The 16423-nt window shown below is 31.4% G+C and overlaps 1 protein-coding gene across 1 annotated transcript; it reads left to right on the plus strand.

Moving 5' to 3' along the window:
• Positions 1-1164: 1164 nt before the first annotated feature.
• On the plus strand, positions 1165-4950 carry LOC139497662 (uncharacterized). The gene has a single exon (XM_071285893.1). The coding sequence runs from the start codon at positions 1165-1167 to the stop codon at positions 4948-4950; it is 3786 nt and encodes a 1261-aa protein (XP_071141994.1).
• Positions 4951-16423: the final 11473 nt, after the last annotated feature.

Here is a 16423-nt window from a genome sequence, read left to right on the forward strand (position 1 = left end):
AATACTTACTTAACTACAGGTTATTGTAAATTTTACCTGAGAATTTTGTTTACAACTATTAAACTTTTACTGACGCAGTTAATTAGTTTGATGCATGATTTAACAAACGAATTCAAGTATGTTTCTTACATTTTGTCGATATTATTGAATTTGTTCTTTTATTAATATATATAATATTACAATTGACTGTAGTTAGATTTAAATATCAAATTCACAACGTTTCAACTATTCAAACCAGAATTACTGTTTGCTATACAAAACAGACATTTAAGATTTAATGGATTTATTCAATGGATTTTAAATCTGCCTAGAGATCTAAAACTTAGTCAAAAGTAATTCTTGTTCATAGAAAGCACCTGTTATTTCTTCGCCTTTTAAATCAATTATTTTATAAGTAAAAGGAATTGTATTTAAAACTTTTTCAATTACAAATATTTCTTTTCTCCAACGAGTAGTATAACCCTTTTCAAATTTACCTTTTTTTTTTGTTATTCTTACTCTAGTACCTGCTTCGAATTTAGGTTTTTTAATTTTCTCTTCCTTTTCTGGATATAAATTCTTATACACTGTTAATTCATTTTTTAATTTACTTGCTTGAACAGGTGTCATTTTAATTGAAGAATGTACTGTATTATTATAATTTTTAACTAATTTATCTAGTATATCATAATATTTAAAAGTTTCATTAGCAGTAAAGTATTTATACATATGTTGTTTCATTGTTCCTATCCAGCGTTCCACTACACTGGATTTTTCTTCATTCTCAGTTGAATATAACTTTATGTTATTATCTTTAAACAATTCTTTTACTTGTCGATTATAAAATTCAGATCCTTTATCTGACCAAATATATATTGGTTTTCTTTCTTTAATTAATGTTTTAAATGCTTCACTCACTGCTACTCCTGTTTTATTTTTCAATGGAATCAACCAACCATATTTACTAAAAACATCTATAACTGCTAATAAATATTTATAGTGTTTATTTTGTTTTGAATATGGTTGCATATCTATTAAATCAACTGCCCATGTTTGATCTATTGAATGAACATAAACACGTCTTTTAGGAAAAGATTTTACAACTCTATGATGTAGTTCATCTGCTAATTTATTTGTTAGATTTGTTTTAGACATTTTTAAGTAACTAAAATGTTTTCTTAAAAAATGGAGGCAAAAAAGGATAAAATTTTATCCAAGCGAGGAGATTCATATAAACTTGTTTTGACAAAAGAATATAAACATAAAGCAAGTATTTATGTATTTAATTATAAAATTAGTCTAAAGGATGAAAAACAAGAAACATTTACAAATGCTTTTGAACACATGGTAGACTATTCCATAAAAGATTACCCTAATGGAAGAATTAAAATAGTACCTATTCATGAAATCATAATTACTAAACATAAAAGCTGGCCTATAAGAACATATAATACAGTTAAAAAGTTATTCATGGATCAAATGGAAAGATTATTAAATAGTGCTGAAGAATTAAATTTAGAAGAAGTTATTTTTGAAGTTACTGTTATCCCTAATAGAAAAGGAAAAGGTAAAGCTTTAAAAATATTAGATGTCACAAATAAAAGAAGTATTATCCAAATAAAAAATGATGATACAATATGTTTATCAAGGGCAATTGTAACTTCTTTAGCTTCAAATAAGTTATTAAAAGATTTTACAGATTCTCAATTAAAACATATCAATGAAGGTAGACCATTACAAAAAAGAGTTGCTGAAGATTTACATGAACAATCAGGAGTAGAAATAAAAGAAGAAGGTAATAATTTAGATGATTTAAAAGCTTTTGAAAATTATCTTAATATTAGGATAATTGTTTTTACATCAAATAGTACAGAATATATTGTATATAATGGTAATGAAGAATATAATGAACAAATATATTTATATTATCATGATGAACACTTTGACACTATAACAAATATAACAGGATTTTTAGCTAAACGTAGGTTTTGTAAAGTATGTTTAATTGGTTATACTGAACAACATACATGCAAAGATAACACAGTAACAACTATCAGAAAACAACATATTTGTGATAAATGTAACAAAACATATACAGGCAAAAATCACAAATGTGGTGAAAAAATATGTTTAATTTGTTATGAAAAATACACGGAAAGTAATGAAGAACACTTATGTTATATGAAACCATCAGTACCAAAACAAGTAAAAAATAATAAATATATATATTTTGATTTTGAAGCAAATCAAGAAACAGGAATACATATAATGAATTTTTGTATAGCTTACGATTTAGAAAATATTTATTGTTTTAAAAATAACTATGTAAAAGTATTTAAATGTGATTTCAATATTGATAATTTAAACTTGTTAGAATTAGACATAGATGATTGTTTTAGTGATGTAGAAAAAATTCCCTTTAGGGAATATGAAACCCCTATAGGAAATTCTGTAATAGACAACTTTTGTAAATATTTCATAAGAGACAAATTTAAAGACTACACTTTTATTTCACATTATGGAAAAGGTTATGATATGCAACCGATTTTAGGATGGATAATAAAAAATAAAATTGAACATAGTATTATTTCTTCAGGATTAAAATTAACATTTATAGTTATTAAAGGAATAAATTTAAGATTCATAGATTCTATAAATTTTACATTATGTGGATTAGCTGCTTTCCCAAAAACATTTGGATTTGTGGGTAACAAAGGTTATTTTCCACATTATTTTAATACAACAGAGAATCAAAAATATAAGGGAATTTATCCTGATAAAGAATATTTTGGTTATAATACTATGACAATTAAAAATAAAGAATTATTTGATGAATGGTATAATAAAGTTAAAGAAAAAGAATTTAAATTCAATAAAGAAATATTTTATTATTGTCTATTGGATGTTTTAATTCTTGCCAAAGGTTGTACCTTATATAGAAAATTATTTTTAAATATAACCAATAATTGTATCGATCCATTTCAATATATTACAATTGCTCAATGTTGTACAAAAATATTTAAAACATTAATGTTGACAAATGAAACAATTGGAATTCACAAAAAGATGACAATTAAAGAAGTACATTCACAAAAATCAATACAATGGTTAGAGTATATTTCTTTAGAATATAATATAATGATTCAACATGCTAAAAGAGGAGGTGAAAAGAAATTATTCATTAATAATAAATGTTATAAAGTCGATGGTTATTATTATGATAGAGAAAATAAAATGCGTAATGTTTATGAATTTTTTGGATGTTATTGGCATGGATGTCCAAAATGTTATAGTCCTGAAGAAATATGCAAAAAAGATAGAAATAAAAAAACTATGAAAGAGTTATATAATGAAACTAAAGAAAGACTTAAAATTATTAAAGATAATCTAAAACCAAATGTAAAAATTCATACAATATGGGAATGTGAGTTTGATCAACAAAAATATCCTGAAGTTGATCCACATTTAAAACCTATTGATAAAAGAGATGCATTTTATGGAGGAAGAACAGAAACTATTCAATTATACAATAATCTTTCTGATTTAAAAGGTAGATATGTAGATTTTTGTTCTCTGTATCCATCAGTAAATAAATATTGTAAATATCCTATAGGACATCCTATTACATATACAGATATTTCTGTAGATGATTATATAAAAAATAATTATTTCGGAATAATGAAATGTAAAATATTACCACCTAAAGGATTGTATCACCCTGTTTTACCTTATAAACAATCAACTAGTGATAATACACATAAATTACTTTTTGGATTATGTAGAACATGTATGAATAAAATATCTTTTAAATGTAAACACATAGATGCGTCAAGCGATCCTACTTTAAATAAACATGATAAAATACATGAAATAAAAAGATGTAAAGAATGTAAAAATATTAAAAATGAAAAATGTATACATTCTGATGAGGAAAGAGTTATAGTAGGTACATGGTCTACAATAGAAATAGATAAAGCAATAGAAAAAGGTTATAAATTACAAAAAATATATGAACTAGAACATTTTGAAAAAACATCAACAGATATATTTAAACTTTATGTAGATACGTTTATGAAATATAAACAAGAAGCTTCAGGATGTAAATGTGATCCTAAATATTGTAAAAATGATTGTAAAAACGATAAAGAATGTAAAACAAAAATACAATACATTATAGATAATACTGCTTATGATCTAGATATTGACAAAGTTAAGTACAATTCAGGATTAAGATTTATAGCTAAAATATGTTTAAATAATTTATGGGGACATTTTGGTATGAGAGATAATTTTACACAAAAAGAATATTGTTTTACTTTAGAACATATAACTAAAATAGTATTTAATGAAAAATATAAAGATATAAGTACTATGATATTAGATGAAGATATTGTTTTAACAGAATATAAAAATAAAGAAGAATACTCTAAACCTAATCCAAGTGTAAATGTTTATATAGCTTTGTTTACAACAGCACATGCTAGATTAAAATTATACGAACTATTGGATATTCTACAAGAAAGAGTTTTATACATGGATACAGATTCTTGTATTTATAATGATGATGGTTCTGAAGCTTGTAAAAAGATAGAAAGTATGATGGGAAATAAATTAGGAGATTTAACAGATGAAATTGTTTCAAAACATAACGCTAATCATATAAAACAATTTATATCTGCTGGTCCAAAAGATTATTCTATGAAACTAGATACAGAAAAACTAGTTAGTTGTTGTAAAGGTTTTAGATTAAATGCTGAAGTAGAAAAAAAGATTACATTAGATAAAAAAATAAAAATAGTTACTGATGAAAATGAAAAATATGAAACTGTAAAATATAATAATATAAAAATAGGAAAAGATCATCAACTTAAAACAGTTAAACAAGTTAAAGCTTATGATTATATGTTTGATAAAAGAATGGTATATTGTGAAAATGAAAATCTAATTAGAAGTTTTCCTTATGGATATTAAAAAATATATAATTTAAATTTTTATTTTAAAAAATAAAAGACTAAAAAATGATTGAAGCTTATAATGAGAAAGATGATCCTGACGCTAAAGTTATATTAGGAAGAATAATGTTATCAGATTATCAGATATGTTGTTTAAGAGATGATGGAGAATGTCCTTTGACTCCAAAACAAATGGAAGTAATGGAAAAGTTTGATGGTAAAAAGTTATCTAAGTTTCCTCCTGGTTGGGATGCTTTTATTAGACCAGATAAAGTTTATGAATATGTTTTTGAAAAACCATGTCCTGAAATTTAATTTTAAGAATTTTTTATTTTATTTTATTATTTCTCTATACCCCTAAAAACAGAAAAAGTACAGAAATTAGGGACTCTATTTTTTATCAATTTTTTCTTATTTTTCCAATTTTTCATACAAACGTAAATTGTATTTATTTTTTATTTTATTACCCAAACAATAAAACCAGTTAATGTCATACCACCAACAACAAATGCAATCTCTCTATTTTTCTGGTCTTCTGATGGAATATAAAAATCACTTAATGTAGGTTTAGGTGATAATGAAGTTAATTTTTTATTCGTGACACGATAGTATAGTTTCATTGCCTGGTCAACATCATCAAAAGTCTGAACCGCATGATGTTCCTTTTGTAATTGTTCATTTATAAAATCTAATTTTTGTATTCTTTTTTTATTCCATTCTGCTTGTGCTTTTTCTAATTTTTCTATAGCTTTATCATGTCTTATTTTCTCTTCATTTGCATTACTACCCATATGTGAAAATAAATAATTACTCCCTGAAAATGCAAAAGCATTTGTTATTGCCCCACCAAGCATCATTGTTAAAGCACTTGCCATTTTATAAAAACAAAAATTACTTCATAATATCAGCAGGTATAATACCTTGCTTAATCAACATATCTTTTGTTGCCATTGCAAGTAATATATCAATGGATAACATTACAACATCATTCATATTAAAATCCACTTTTGGTGCTGGCCTCCTTAATACCTTTTTACCTATTTCTGCATATCCAACTGTTAACAATGTTTCCACTCCAGCATGATATAACATATTTGCTATTTGTTTTCCGTCTTTTTGAGTTGTCATTTTAATGTACTAAATTTAATTAAATTCAAAAGGATCAATTTCTTTATTTTGTTTTTCTGGTTTTGTTATTTCTTTAATCATTCTTTCTGGTTTCTTACTTTGGTTGTAAAAAAACAATCCCAATCCAACAATACTTATAGAAAAAAGTACAAATTTATAATCAACTAGGGAACTGGAGTGTTTCTCAACCGAAGGAATATGTTCGTTTGATCCATAATCTGTTTCTGTATCAGAATCTTTTGTTATTTGTTTGATTTTTGAATTTTCTTTTTTTAATTTTTCCACTTCTTTTTTTCTCAATTCTGCATTTCTTATTCTTACTTCTGCACCTTTCTTACCAGCAGCTACTCTTTTTGGGTCTTTTGGTTTGGGTTTTTTAAATACTTCTTTTTGTTCAGGATTTTCATTCATCATTTTTTATGTCATTTTTTTCATCTTTTTTTTGGAAATCGAGCGAAGCGAGTGGTTCGATATGTCTTGCTGTTGTTAATATTGCAGTAAAAGGAGCAAGATACATTCCATATCTATAGTACAGTTCACAACATGTATTAGTTAAAGCATTATTGATAAAAGGATCTTCCTCTAAGTCTTGTATCAAAATTGGTGGATTAACAACTTTGAAAAACTTTGATACACCCATGACATATAAATTTATAAAAGAGTTTCCTAATGTCTTGGTCATACTAGCTCCCAATCTTGCTTCATATTTACAGTATAGTTTGTTTATTTGTTCTGTTGTCATTTTATCAATATCTGACAGTTGTAATTCTTTACCCAGATATTGTTTACTACTTCCACCAGCAACAACAGCTGATAATCTTTCGCGTTTTTTTTCTTGAAGGGAACCGTTCACTTCGCTCGCTTCATCATCAATATTTATGTTTTCCACAATTTGCTCGCTTAATAATTCTTCAGCATTCATTTTATACGTTTCAAAAAACGGATATAATTTATTTTTAACTTTAAAAAAATTAAATACAACATATCCAACCAATGATAAGACTGCAGTGTTTGTTGTAATTGTTAGTATTTCCAACAGCATTGCTTTTTTTATTGCTTATTTTTGGTTAAATTACTTAAGAATTACTTATTTTGGTTAAATTACTTAAGAATTACTTAAGCATTACTTAAGAATTATTTTGCTTATTTTGGTTAAATTACTTAAGAATTACTTATTTTGGTTAAATTACTTAAGAATTACTTAAGCATTACTTAAGCATTACTTAAGCATTACTTGAGAATTGCTAAAAAAATCAATTAAGTAACCAATAATCAGTAGGTTGATCTGTCTTTAATATTAATTTACGATGTTTCTTTTTTTTAAGTTCTTCCTTTATTCTTTGTCTTTCTTCCAAAGTAGGAATAACATCATTTTCTCTTAGACAATTATCAAAACTATCTCTATCTTTTGTGTAGAACATGCATAACCATTTTGTTTGTTCTCTTAAATCTTTTAAAACAGAGTTGTATCTCTGTGAAATGACCCACACTGATTGTTCCGCATGTCTTCCTGAAAATGCAAGCTCGGACAACATATCTTTTTTCTTTGTTAGTTCTTTTGTTGCACTGCAGTCATCAATGATATATAATGTTGAATGACCAGCATATTTTTTAAAGAACATTCTTAGTAGTTCTTGTAGCTTCTCTTCTTCATAAAGGGAACCGTTCGCTTCTCTCACTTCAACAATAGGATTAACAATTATTAGATTTTTTGTTTTTGGTTTTCTAACATCACCAATCCATTCACGATTTTTGTATGCTTTGTTCCATTGGATGGTTGGACAAAGTATGACTATATATTTGAACACTTCACTATATTCTTTTTCTAATAAATCAAGAACAAACTCTGTTTTTCCACATCCAGTTTGGCCACATATAATAGCACAATGGGGATATTTTGGTAATTCATAAAGGGAATCGTTCGCTTCCATTTTTTAAGGGGAACAGTTCGCTTCCATTTTTTAAGGATAACCGGAGTGTATCTCGCTCCGCTCGCTTGCTTTTCTTTCATTTTAAAAAGTAAAAATTGATTTTTTTTTTCTCTTAAATCCCACAGAATTTTTTCTCTGTCAGTTCTCCCGGTTTTTTTGGGAGTAAGAAAATTTGGTGTTTTTTGGGTGTTTTTTTGCTTTTTTTTTTTATGAAAATTTAGGGCTCTTTTACTTGAAATGAGGGTAATTTTTTGGGGGTCAAATTTTTTTTTTTTTGGGGGGGGGGGCGCTGGAGTCGTTCAAGTACTATACTACTCCCCTTAGGGGAAAAAATAAGTTTTATAAAAAAACCCAGGATTAAGGTTTTGGTGTGCTCTTTACAAAAAATTTTTTTTTTTTTTTTATGGGGGGTATAAATACAAAGTGTGTTTTTTTTCTTCTTAATTTTGAAGTTAAAAATCACACAAAAATGTTGGTAAAATTTTTATTTTGGATGTAAAAAGGGGTTTTTTTCTTTAAAATGGGGGGTCAAAAATTGAAGATATTTTTTTTTTTGTGGGGGGGGGCTAAAGGAGTGGTATATTGTGTTACTTTAACTTTTACACCATGATGCTTATTTACCTGTATAATGTTACGTCATAACTTTTACTTACTAATATGACGTCACTTTTTTTCACTGTCACCTTCCTACTTTCACGTTCACTGTTAATTACTAAAATTGAAAGTGTTGCAGCATTCTCTATTCTACACCACTGGTATGAACCCAGTCTAATCTACGAATAGCAAAAACTAAAGAGATTGAAATACTTAAAGCTGGCGAAGGAGTCGATGAATTCAGACATATTGTACGCCACTGCACTTTTTTATGGGTACGCAATCACATTCATACAAGAGCGAATTCAAAGACACACGTAAGATGGTAAATTCACATACATGTATATTTTGTTTAGCTGAGCACTATCCGGCGGAATGTCCTGAAGTAACAGACGTAAACATAAGAAATCAAATTGTAAAACAGAAACAGTTATGCTTTAACTGTAAAGGGTCACACTAAGTAGCCCAAATTCTAACCCTAACACCCCCTACCCTAACACACCTTACTCTAAAACCTTAAACACCTTAATGAGCAGTTTTAAATCAGACTACTTTAACTTTTACACCATGATGCTTATTTACCTGTATAATGTTACGTCATAACTTTTCAAATTCTAACCCTAACACCCCCTACCCTAACACACCTTACTCTAAAACCTTAAACACCTTAATGAGCAGTTTTAAATCAGACTACTTTAACTTTTACACCATGATGCTTATTTACCTGTATAATGTTACGTCATAACTTTTACTTACTAATATGACGTCACTTTTTTTCACTGTCACCTTCCTACTTTCACGTTCACTGTTAATTACTAAAATTGAAAGTGTTGCAGCATTCTCTATTCTACACCACTGGTATGAACCCAGGCTATTCACTACTTTTTTTATATAATCCAGAGCCATCTGCATTACAGTGGTTCCGAAATTCATATAACGTATTTAACTTACAAACCACATATTCGGCACATCTTAGCATATCCTTACGGCAAAGTTCCGATTTAATATTTTTCTGGGATCATGGTAATCCTGACCACAATTGGGGTTAAAAGTTGTGCCTTAACATATTTTCATAATAATTATGTCAGAAAATACACAAATACAAACATTATACTATGGTAACGTTGTTACCATAACGCTATAGTGAGTGACGTTATTGTATTATTCATTAGCTATCCTGACGATTAAACGTATATAGAACACACAACGCATTTATTGAGATTTTTTAACATTTATGGTGCCGTGACGGACGTTAAAGGCAATGCGTGTCGGCAACAGAGCAGCAGTGACGAAGCTATGGATCAAATTCGAGGAGCTGAAAGAGAATCCTGAAAACGTCAAAATGGAGGAATTCAAAGCCATATAGTATGCCGTAACCCAGAAAAAGAAGATTATTCATGATTTAAACGAGAGGATGAAAGAAATATAACACGAGGATCACATCACATTGAACAAGAAATTACAGACTCGGATGAGTATATGTTTGATTTAGACAGTAAACTAAAGCAAATACGAAAACTTGAGCAAACAATCAAATCCCCCAACAATAATTCTAATTTAAAAGAAAGTAAACAATTAACGCTAACACCGAATGCTATATACCTACACCAAACGCTATTTATACAAACACATCAGCCGTTTACATGCTAAACACTAGAAAACGAATTCCATCGGAGGAAAATCCTACCGGAAATCAATCAAGCAACTTTATTGGTCCGATTTTTCAATCATACAATACTCAGGAAGATTGTTCGTATATACAACCACCAGCCCAACTACCAAATGTATTTAGTAATGTAAATCATAGATTATTTTAATTAGATTAGCCACATTTTGACGGGTATGTTTTGCAGTTGAGCACATTTTGGGACTTTTACGAATGTACCATACACTAAAATAGTAGCCTTACACCAATACAGAAATTTAGGTATCTGAAAGCACAGCTTATAAGAACCGCCGCCCAAACCATAGCAGGATTTGCGCTTACGCACACCAATTATGAGACAGCCGTTTGTTTGCTAAGAGAGAGATTTGGAAACTCACACAATATTTTAATGCTTACATGAAATCACTCATGAGCTTACCCGCACCGACAAATGATGCATTTAGCTTGAGATCTTACGGAGACAAACTTGAATCATATGTGCGCGGATTAGAGTCACTTTGTCAAACACCTGAGATGTATGGTTCGCTTTAGTTTTGGACAAGTTACCGATTGACATGAGAAAATCTATTGCAAGAAAACGCGGGAGATATAACTTGATATTGAAAAATCTACGAATAGCAATAACTAAAGAGATTGAAATACTTAAAGCTGGCGAAGGAGTCATGAATTCAGACATATTGTACGCCACTGCACTTTTTTATGGGTACGCAATCACATTCATACAAGAGTGAATTCAAAGACACACGTAAGATGGTAAATACACATACATGTATATTTTGTTTAGCTGAGCACTATCCGGCGGAGTGTCCTGAAGTAACAGACGTAAACATAAGAAATTAAATTGTAAAACAGAAACAGTTATGCTTTAACTGTAAAGGGTCACACTAAGTAGCCGCATGCCACTCTACTGAACGATGCAACAAGTGTAACGGAATACATCATACTAGCATATGTAAAGGAAAAGAGGTAATTCCAGGTATGACACCACAGCCTACAATACAATAGTCAGCAATCAACGTAGTTGAAACACCAAACGAGACTACAGTAATGTACCCATCACATCAGAGTCACGACATTCTCCCGAAAACAACAACTGCACCAGTTGTAAATAACGACCAAGAACTAGAAAGTAACATCTTATTTGACGAGAGAGCACAGCCTTCTTCAATTTTATAACTCAGAAATTAACTGATAAATTAGAAATAAATCCTACAGAAAAAGTAAGCATTCATCCGTCTGTGATTTGAAATGTATCCCAGAAGGTTCACAACTTAGACACTGCAACAATACAGTTACAGACCGACACAGGAGAAAAAGTCCATATCGACACACTCATTGTTCCAGAGATTGCCGTTCCGATTTAAAACAAGATTTCACAGACTACAAGGAACTTTCCACATTTAAACTTGAGTACAGAACGTTTCGAAATTTACTTACTCATAGGCACCGACTACTACTGGTAAATTATCGAGAACAGAGTTATAAGAGGAAAAGGACCAATCGTTGTACAGTCAAAGTTCGGATGTGTGTTATCAGGACTAATCAATAGAAACATCAACCATCCGACAACATCTATAGCTCTGGTAAACGTCATTGAAGACAAGAACACAGCGAAAAAGGAAAGTCCACGGCAAAGTTGCTATGGAAACATGACCGTTCAGATGATATACCTTCAGGCACGACCGTTGCCAAAAGAAGACCGGAAGACACATCACAATGGCTCGTACAAAGTAGATCGCACATGAACCCACTTAAGGGAAATTTCAAAGAAAGTAACTTGCTACCTAGACGATTGAACACACCCTCAACTGGTAGAGTCAAGAAGCCAAATAGATACAAGAAAGGAACTTACAACGCATAAAGAAAATTACCGCTGAGTGATGCTACATGAACTAGGCGGCAGAAGAAAAATCCATGAATGGACTATGAGATAAACTTTAGTTGTGATCAGTTAAGGTTAAGGAACTAGATTATTTTATTTGAGATGGACATAAATTTAAATTTCTTTTATATATATTGTGAACTTACATTTTCTTACAATTTTTCGTTACATACTTCGGAAAATACGCAAGGTACAATGGGCGTCAAGTTGGTTACCTATTCCCTATTCCCTATTCGTTACCTATTCCCTATTCCCTATTCGTTACCTATTCGTTACCTATTCCCTATTCCCTATTCGTTACCTATTCGTTACCTATTCCCTATTCCCTATTCGTTGCCTATTCGTTACCTATTCCCTATTCCCTATTCGTTACCTATTCGTTACCTATTCCCTATTCCCTATTCGTTACCTATTCGTTACCTATTCCCTATTCCCTATTCGTTACCTATTCGTTACTTATTTGATTTTTAATATCCTTCCCCCTTTTTAATTATGGCATGGAATAGTTTAATATGGCTGCCGTTACCATGGAAACGGCACAATTGTCAAAAATGAGTTTTTGGTTTTTGGTGAACTGTTTGGATATGCTTCAACTTAGAATCATCATATTTTAAAACAATGTAGGTGCCCACTATATACAGGTGTTGGATGATTTTGGCGATCATTGGAACTACTATGTTGCCATGGAAACTACACCAAAATTTTCAAAATTCTAAAAATGCTCAAAACTTCATGAAACTTCACAGTAATGATGAGCAACATTGGAGTTGGGATTTCCAAAATAGGTCTTGTTACCATGGAAACAATGCAAAAAGGTCAAAAATTTCAAAAATAAGAATTTTCCGCAAACTGGATGAAACTTTACAGGAATGGTAACTGGCATAGGCAGAGTTGGATTTTGAAGTTAGAATTTTCAAAATGGCCGCCGTAACCATGGAAACAGCAAAAATATCAAAAATTCAAAATGTTCAAACTTAATGAAACTTTGCAAAAATGTTACCAGACATCTGTAGATGCTCTCTTTGACTTTGGAATTGTCAAAATGGCTGCCGCTCACCTAGTAAAAGGGGGAAGGGGTGCCTTCCGTTATTGCTAGCAATTACAAATCTAGTTGTTAATAGTCTTACATATGGTAATAGTTCTGAATTGGTTGAGGTAAAATGATCTTTTTATGACCTATTTATATGTGTTTGTGCTCAACCGATCCTTTTACTTCATGTTCGATACGCATTTGTTCCTTACTTGTTTTTTATACGTTCTACCTTTTAACTGCTTTATGTCCGTATGTTTGAAGATGGATCTTGGTTCGACGGGATGAAATCACCGTGTTAGCGCTTGCGTAAAAACGAAGATGTGGTATGATTGCCAATGAGACAACACTCCACATTAGACCAAAATGACACAGAAATTATCAACTATAGTTCACTGTACGGCCTTCAACAATGAGCATAGCCCAAACCGTGTAGTCACCTATAAAAGGCCCAGACATGACAACCTCATACAATTCAAACAACAAAACTGACGGCCGTATTTCATATACAAAAAAATAAACGGAAATATGTAACACAAAAACAAACGATAACTACTTAATTTCAGGCTCTTGTCTAGGGACAGGCACATACTTACATAATGTGGTAGAGTTAAACATGTAAGCAGGGTGTACATCGTTTCGGAGCATGCTATTACCTTGTTTAATTCGTTCCATCACTCGCTTATAATTCGCTTATAATACGTGTATCTTACGTTGCACCTTTTAAAACATGATTTTCAATTGTTTTGTTGTCTCTGGTGGAAGATTTTGGCTCTTAGAGGTGATATAACTCTATAAGTGCATTTGTATCCGTTCCAGCGGTCGGATAATACCCTGTTAAATATTCGTTACTAATTCGCTTTTAAAAAGTTTGTTGTACGTTGCACCTTTTAGAAAAGGATTTCCAATTGTGTTCATATCTCTGGTGGTAATAATGTGTTCTTATAGATGAAATACCCCTATAAGCGCATATGTACTCGTTCCAGCGATCGGTTAATACCCTGTTACCTATTCGTTACCTATTCGTTACCTATTCACTTATAGTACGTTTGTTGTACGTTGCACCTTTTAGAAAAGGATTTTCAATTAAATTCATATCTCTGGTGGTAACAATGTGTTCTTAGAGAAGAAATGACCCCATTAGAGCGCATGTACCCGTTCCAGCGCTCGATAAATAACCTGTTACCTATTCGTTACCTATTCGCTTTTAATGCGCGGGGTATACGCTGCAACTTGAAATAAATCGTGTTTTAGTTGTGTTCATGTCTGGTGGTAACAATGTGTTCTTAGAGATAAAATGACTCCATTAGAGCGCATGTACCCGTTCCAGCGCTCGGTAAATAACCTGTTACCTTTTCATTACTGATTCGCTTTTAATGCGCGGGGTATACGGTGCACCTTGAAATAAATCGTTTTTTAATTGTGTTCAGGTCTCTGGTGGTAAGAATGTGTTCTTAGAGATGAAATTACCCTATTAGCCCGCATGTACCCGTTCCAGCGCTCGGTTAATACCCTGTTACCTATTCGTTACCTATTCGTTACCTATTCGCTTATAATACATTTTTTTATACGTTGCACCTGTTAGAAAAGGATTTTCAATTATGTCCAGGTCTCAGGTGGTAACAATGTGTTCTTAGAGATGAAATTACCCTATTAGCGCTCATGTACCCGTTCCAGTGCTCGGTAAATAACCTGTTACCTATTCGTTACCTATTCGCTTTTAATGCGCGGGGTATACGGTGCACCTTGAAATAAATCGTTTTTTAATTGTGTTCAGGTCTCTGGTGGTAAGAATGTGTTCTTAGAGATGAAATTACCCTATTAGCGCGCATGTACCCGTTCCAGCGCTCGGTTAATACCCTGTTACCTATTCGTTACCTATTCGTTACCTATTCGCTTATAATACATTTTTTTATACGTTGCACCTGTTAGAAAAGGATTTTCAATTATGTCCAGGTCTCAGGTGGTAACAATGTGTTCTTAGAGATGAAATTACCCTATTAGCGCTCATGTACCCGTTCCAGCGCTCGGTTAATACCCTGTTACCTATTCGTTACCTATTCGTTACCTATTCGCTTATAATACATTTTGTTATACGTTGCACCTGTTAGAAAAGGATTTTCAATTATGTCCAGGTCTCAGGTGGTAACAATGTGTTCTTAGAGATGAAATGACCCCATTAGAGCGCATGTACCCGTTCCAGCGCTCGGTAAATAACCTGTTACCTATTCGTTACCTATTCGCTTTTAATGCGCGGGGTATACGCTGCACCTTGAAATAAATCGTTTTTTAATTGTGTTTAGGTCTCTGGTGGTAAGAATGTGTTCTTAGAGATGAAATTACCCTATAAGCGCGCATGTACCCGTTCCAGCGCTCGGTTAATACCCTGTTACCTATTCGTTACCTATTCGTTACATATTCGCTTATAATACATTTTTTTATACGTTGCACCTGTTAGAAAAGGATTTTCAATTATGTCCAGGTCTCAGGTGGTAACAATGTGTTCTTAGAGATGAAATTACCCTATTAGCGCTCATGTACCCGTTCCAGCGCTCGGTTAATACCCTGTTACCTATTCGTTACCTATTCGTTACCTATTCGTTACCTATTCGCTTATAATACATTTTTTTATACGTTGCACCTGTTAGAAAAGGATTTTCAATTATGTCCAGGTCTCAGGTGGTAACAATGTGTTCTTAGAGATGAAATTACCCTATTAGCGCTCATGTACCCGTTCCAGCGCTCGGTTAATACCCTGTTACCTATTCGTTACCTATTCGTTACCTATTCGCTTATAATACATTTTTTTATACGTTGCACCTGTTAGAAAAGGATTTTCAATTATGTCCAGGTCTCAGGTGGTAACAATGTGTTCTTAGAGATGAAATGACCCCATTAGAGCGCATGTACCCGTTCCAGCGCTCGTTTAATACCCTGTTACCTATTCGTTACCTTTTCGTTACCTATTCACTTATAATACGTTTGTTGTATGTTGCACCTTTTAGAAAAGGATTTTTAATTGTCTCCATGTCTTTTGTGGTAACAATGTGTTCTTAGAGATGAAATTACCCTATTAGCGCGCATGTACCCGTTCCAGCGCTCGGTAAATGTCAGGTTACGCTATTAATGCTGTAATAAAATCGTCTGATAATTGGAAATTGAACTCACATATAAATGATTTGAAAACATCTAGATATTGCTCAAGAAATTATCTTACCAGAGCATGGCATTGTTATGAAAACTGATTATGTACAGCAAAAA

The sequence above is a fragment of the Mytilus edulis genome, chromosome 12 (genome assembly GCF_963676685.1).
Source record: "Mytilus edulis chromosome 12, xbMytEdul2.2, whole genome shotgun sequence".
NCBI classification, from domain to species: domain Eukaryota; kingdom Metazoa; phylum Mollusca; class Bivalvia; order Mytilida; family Mytilidae; genus Mytilus; species Mytilus edulis.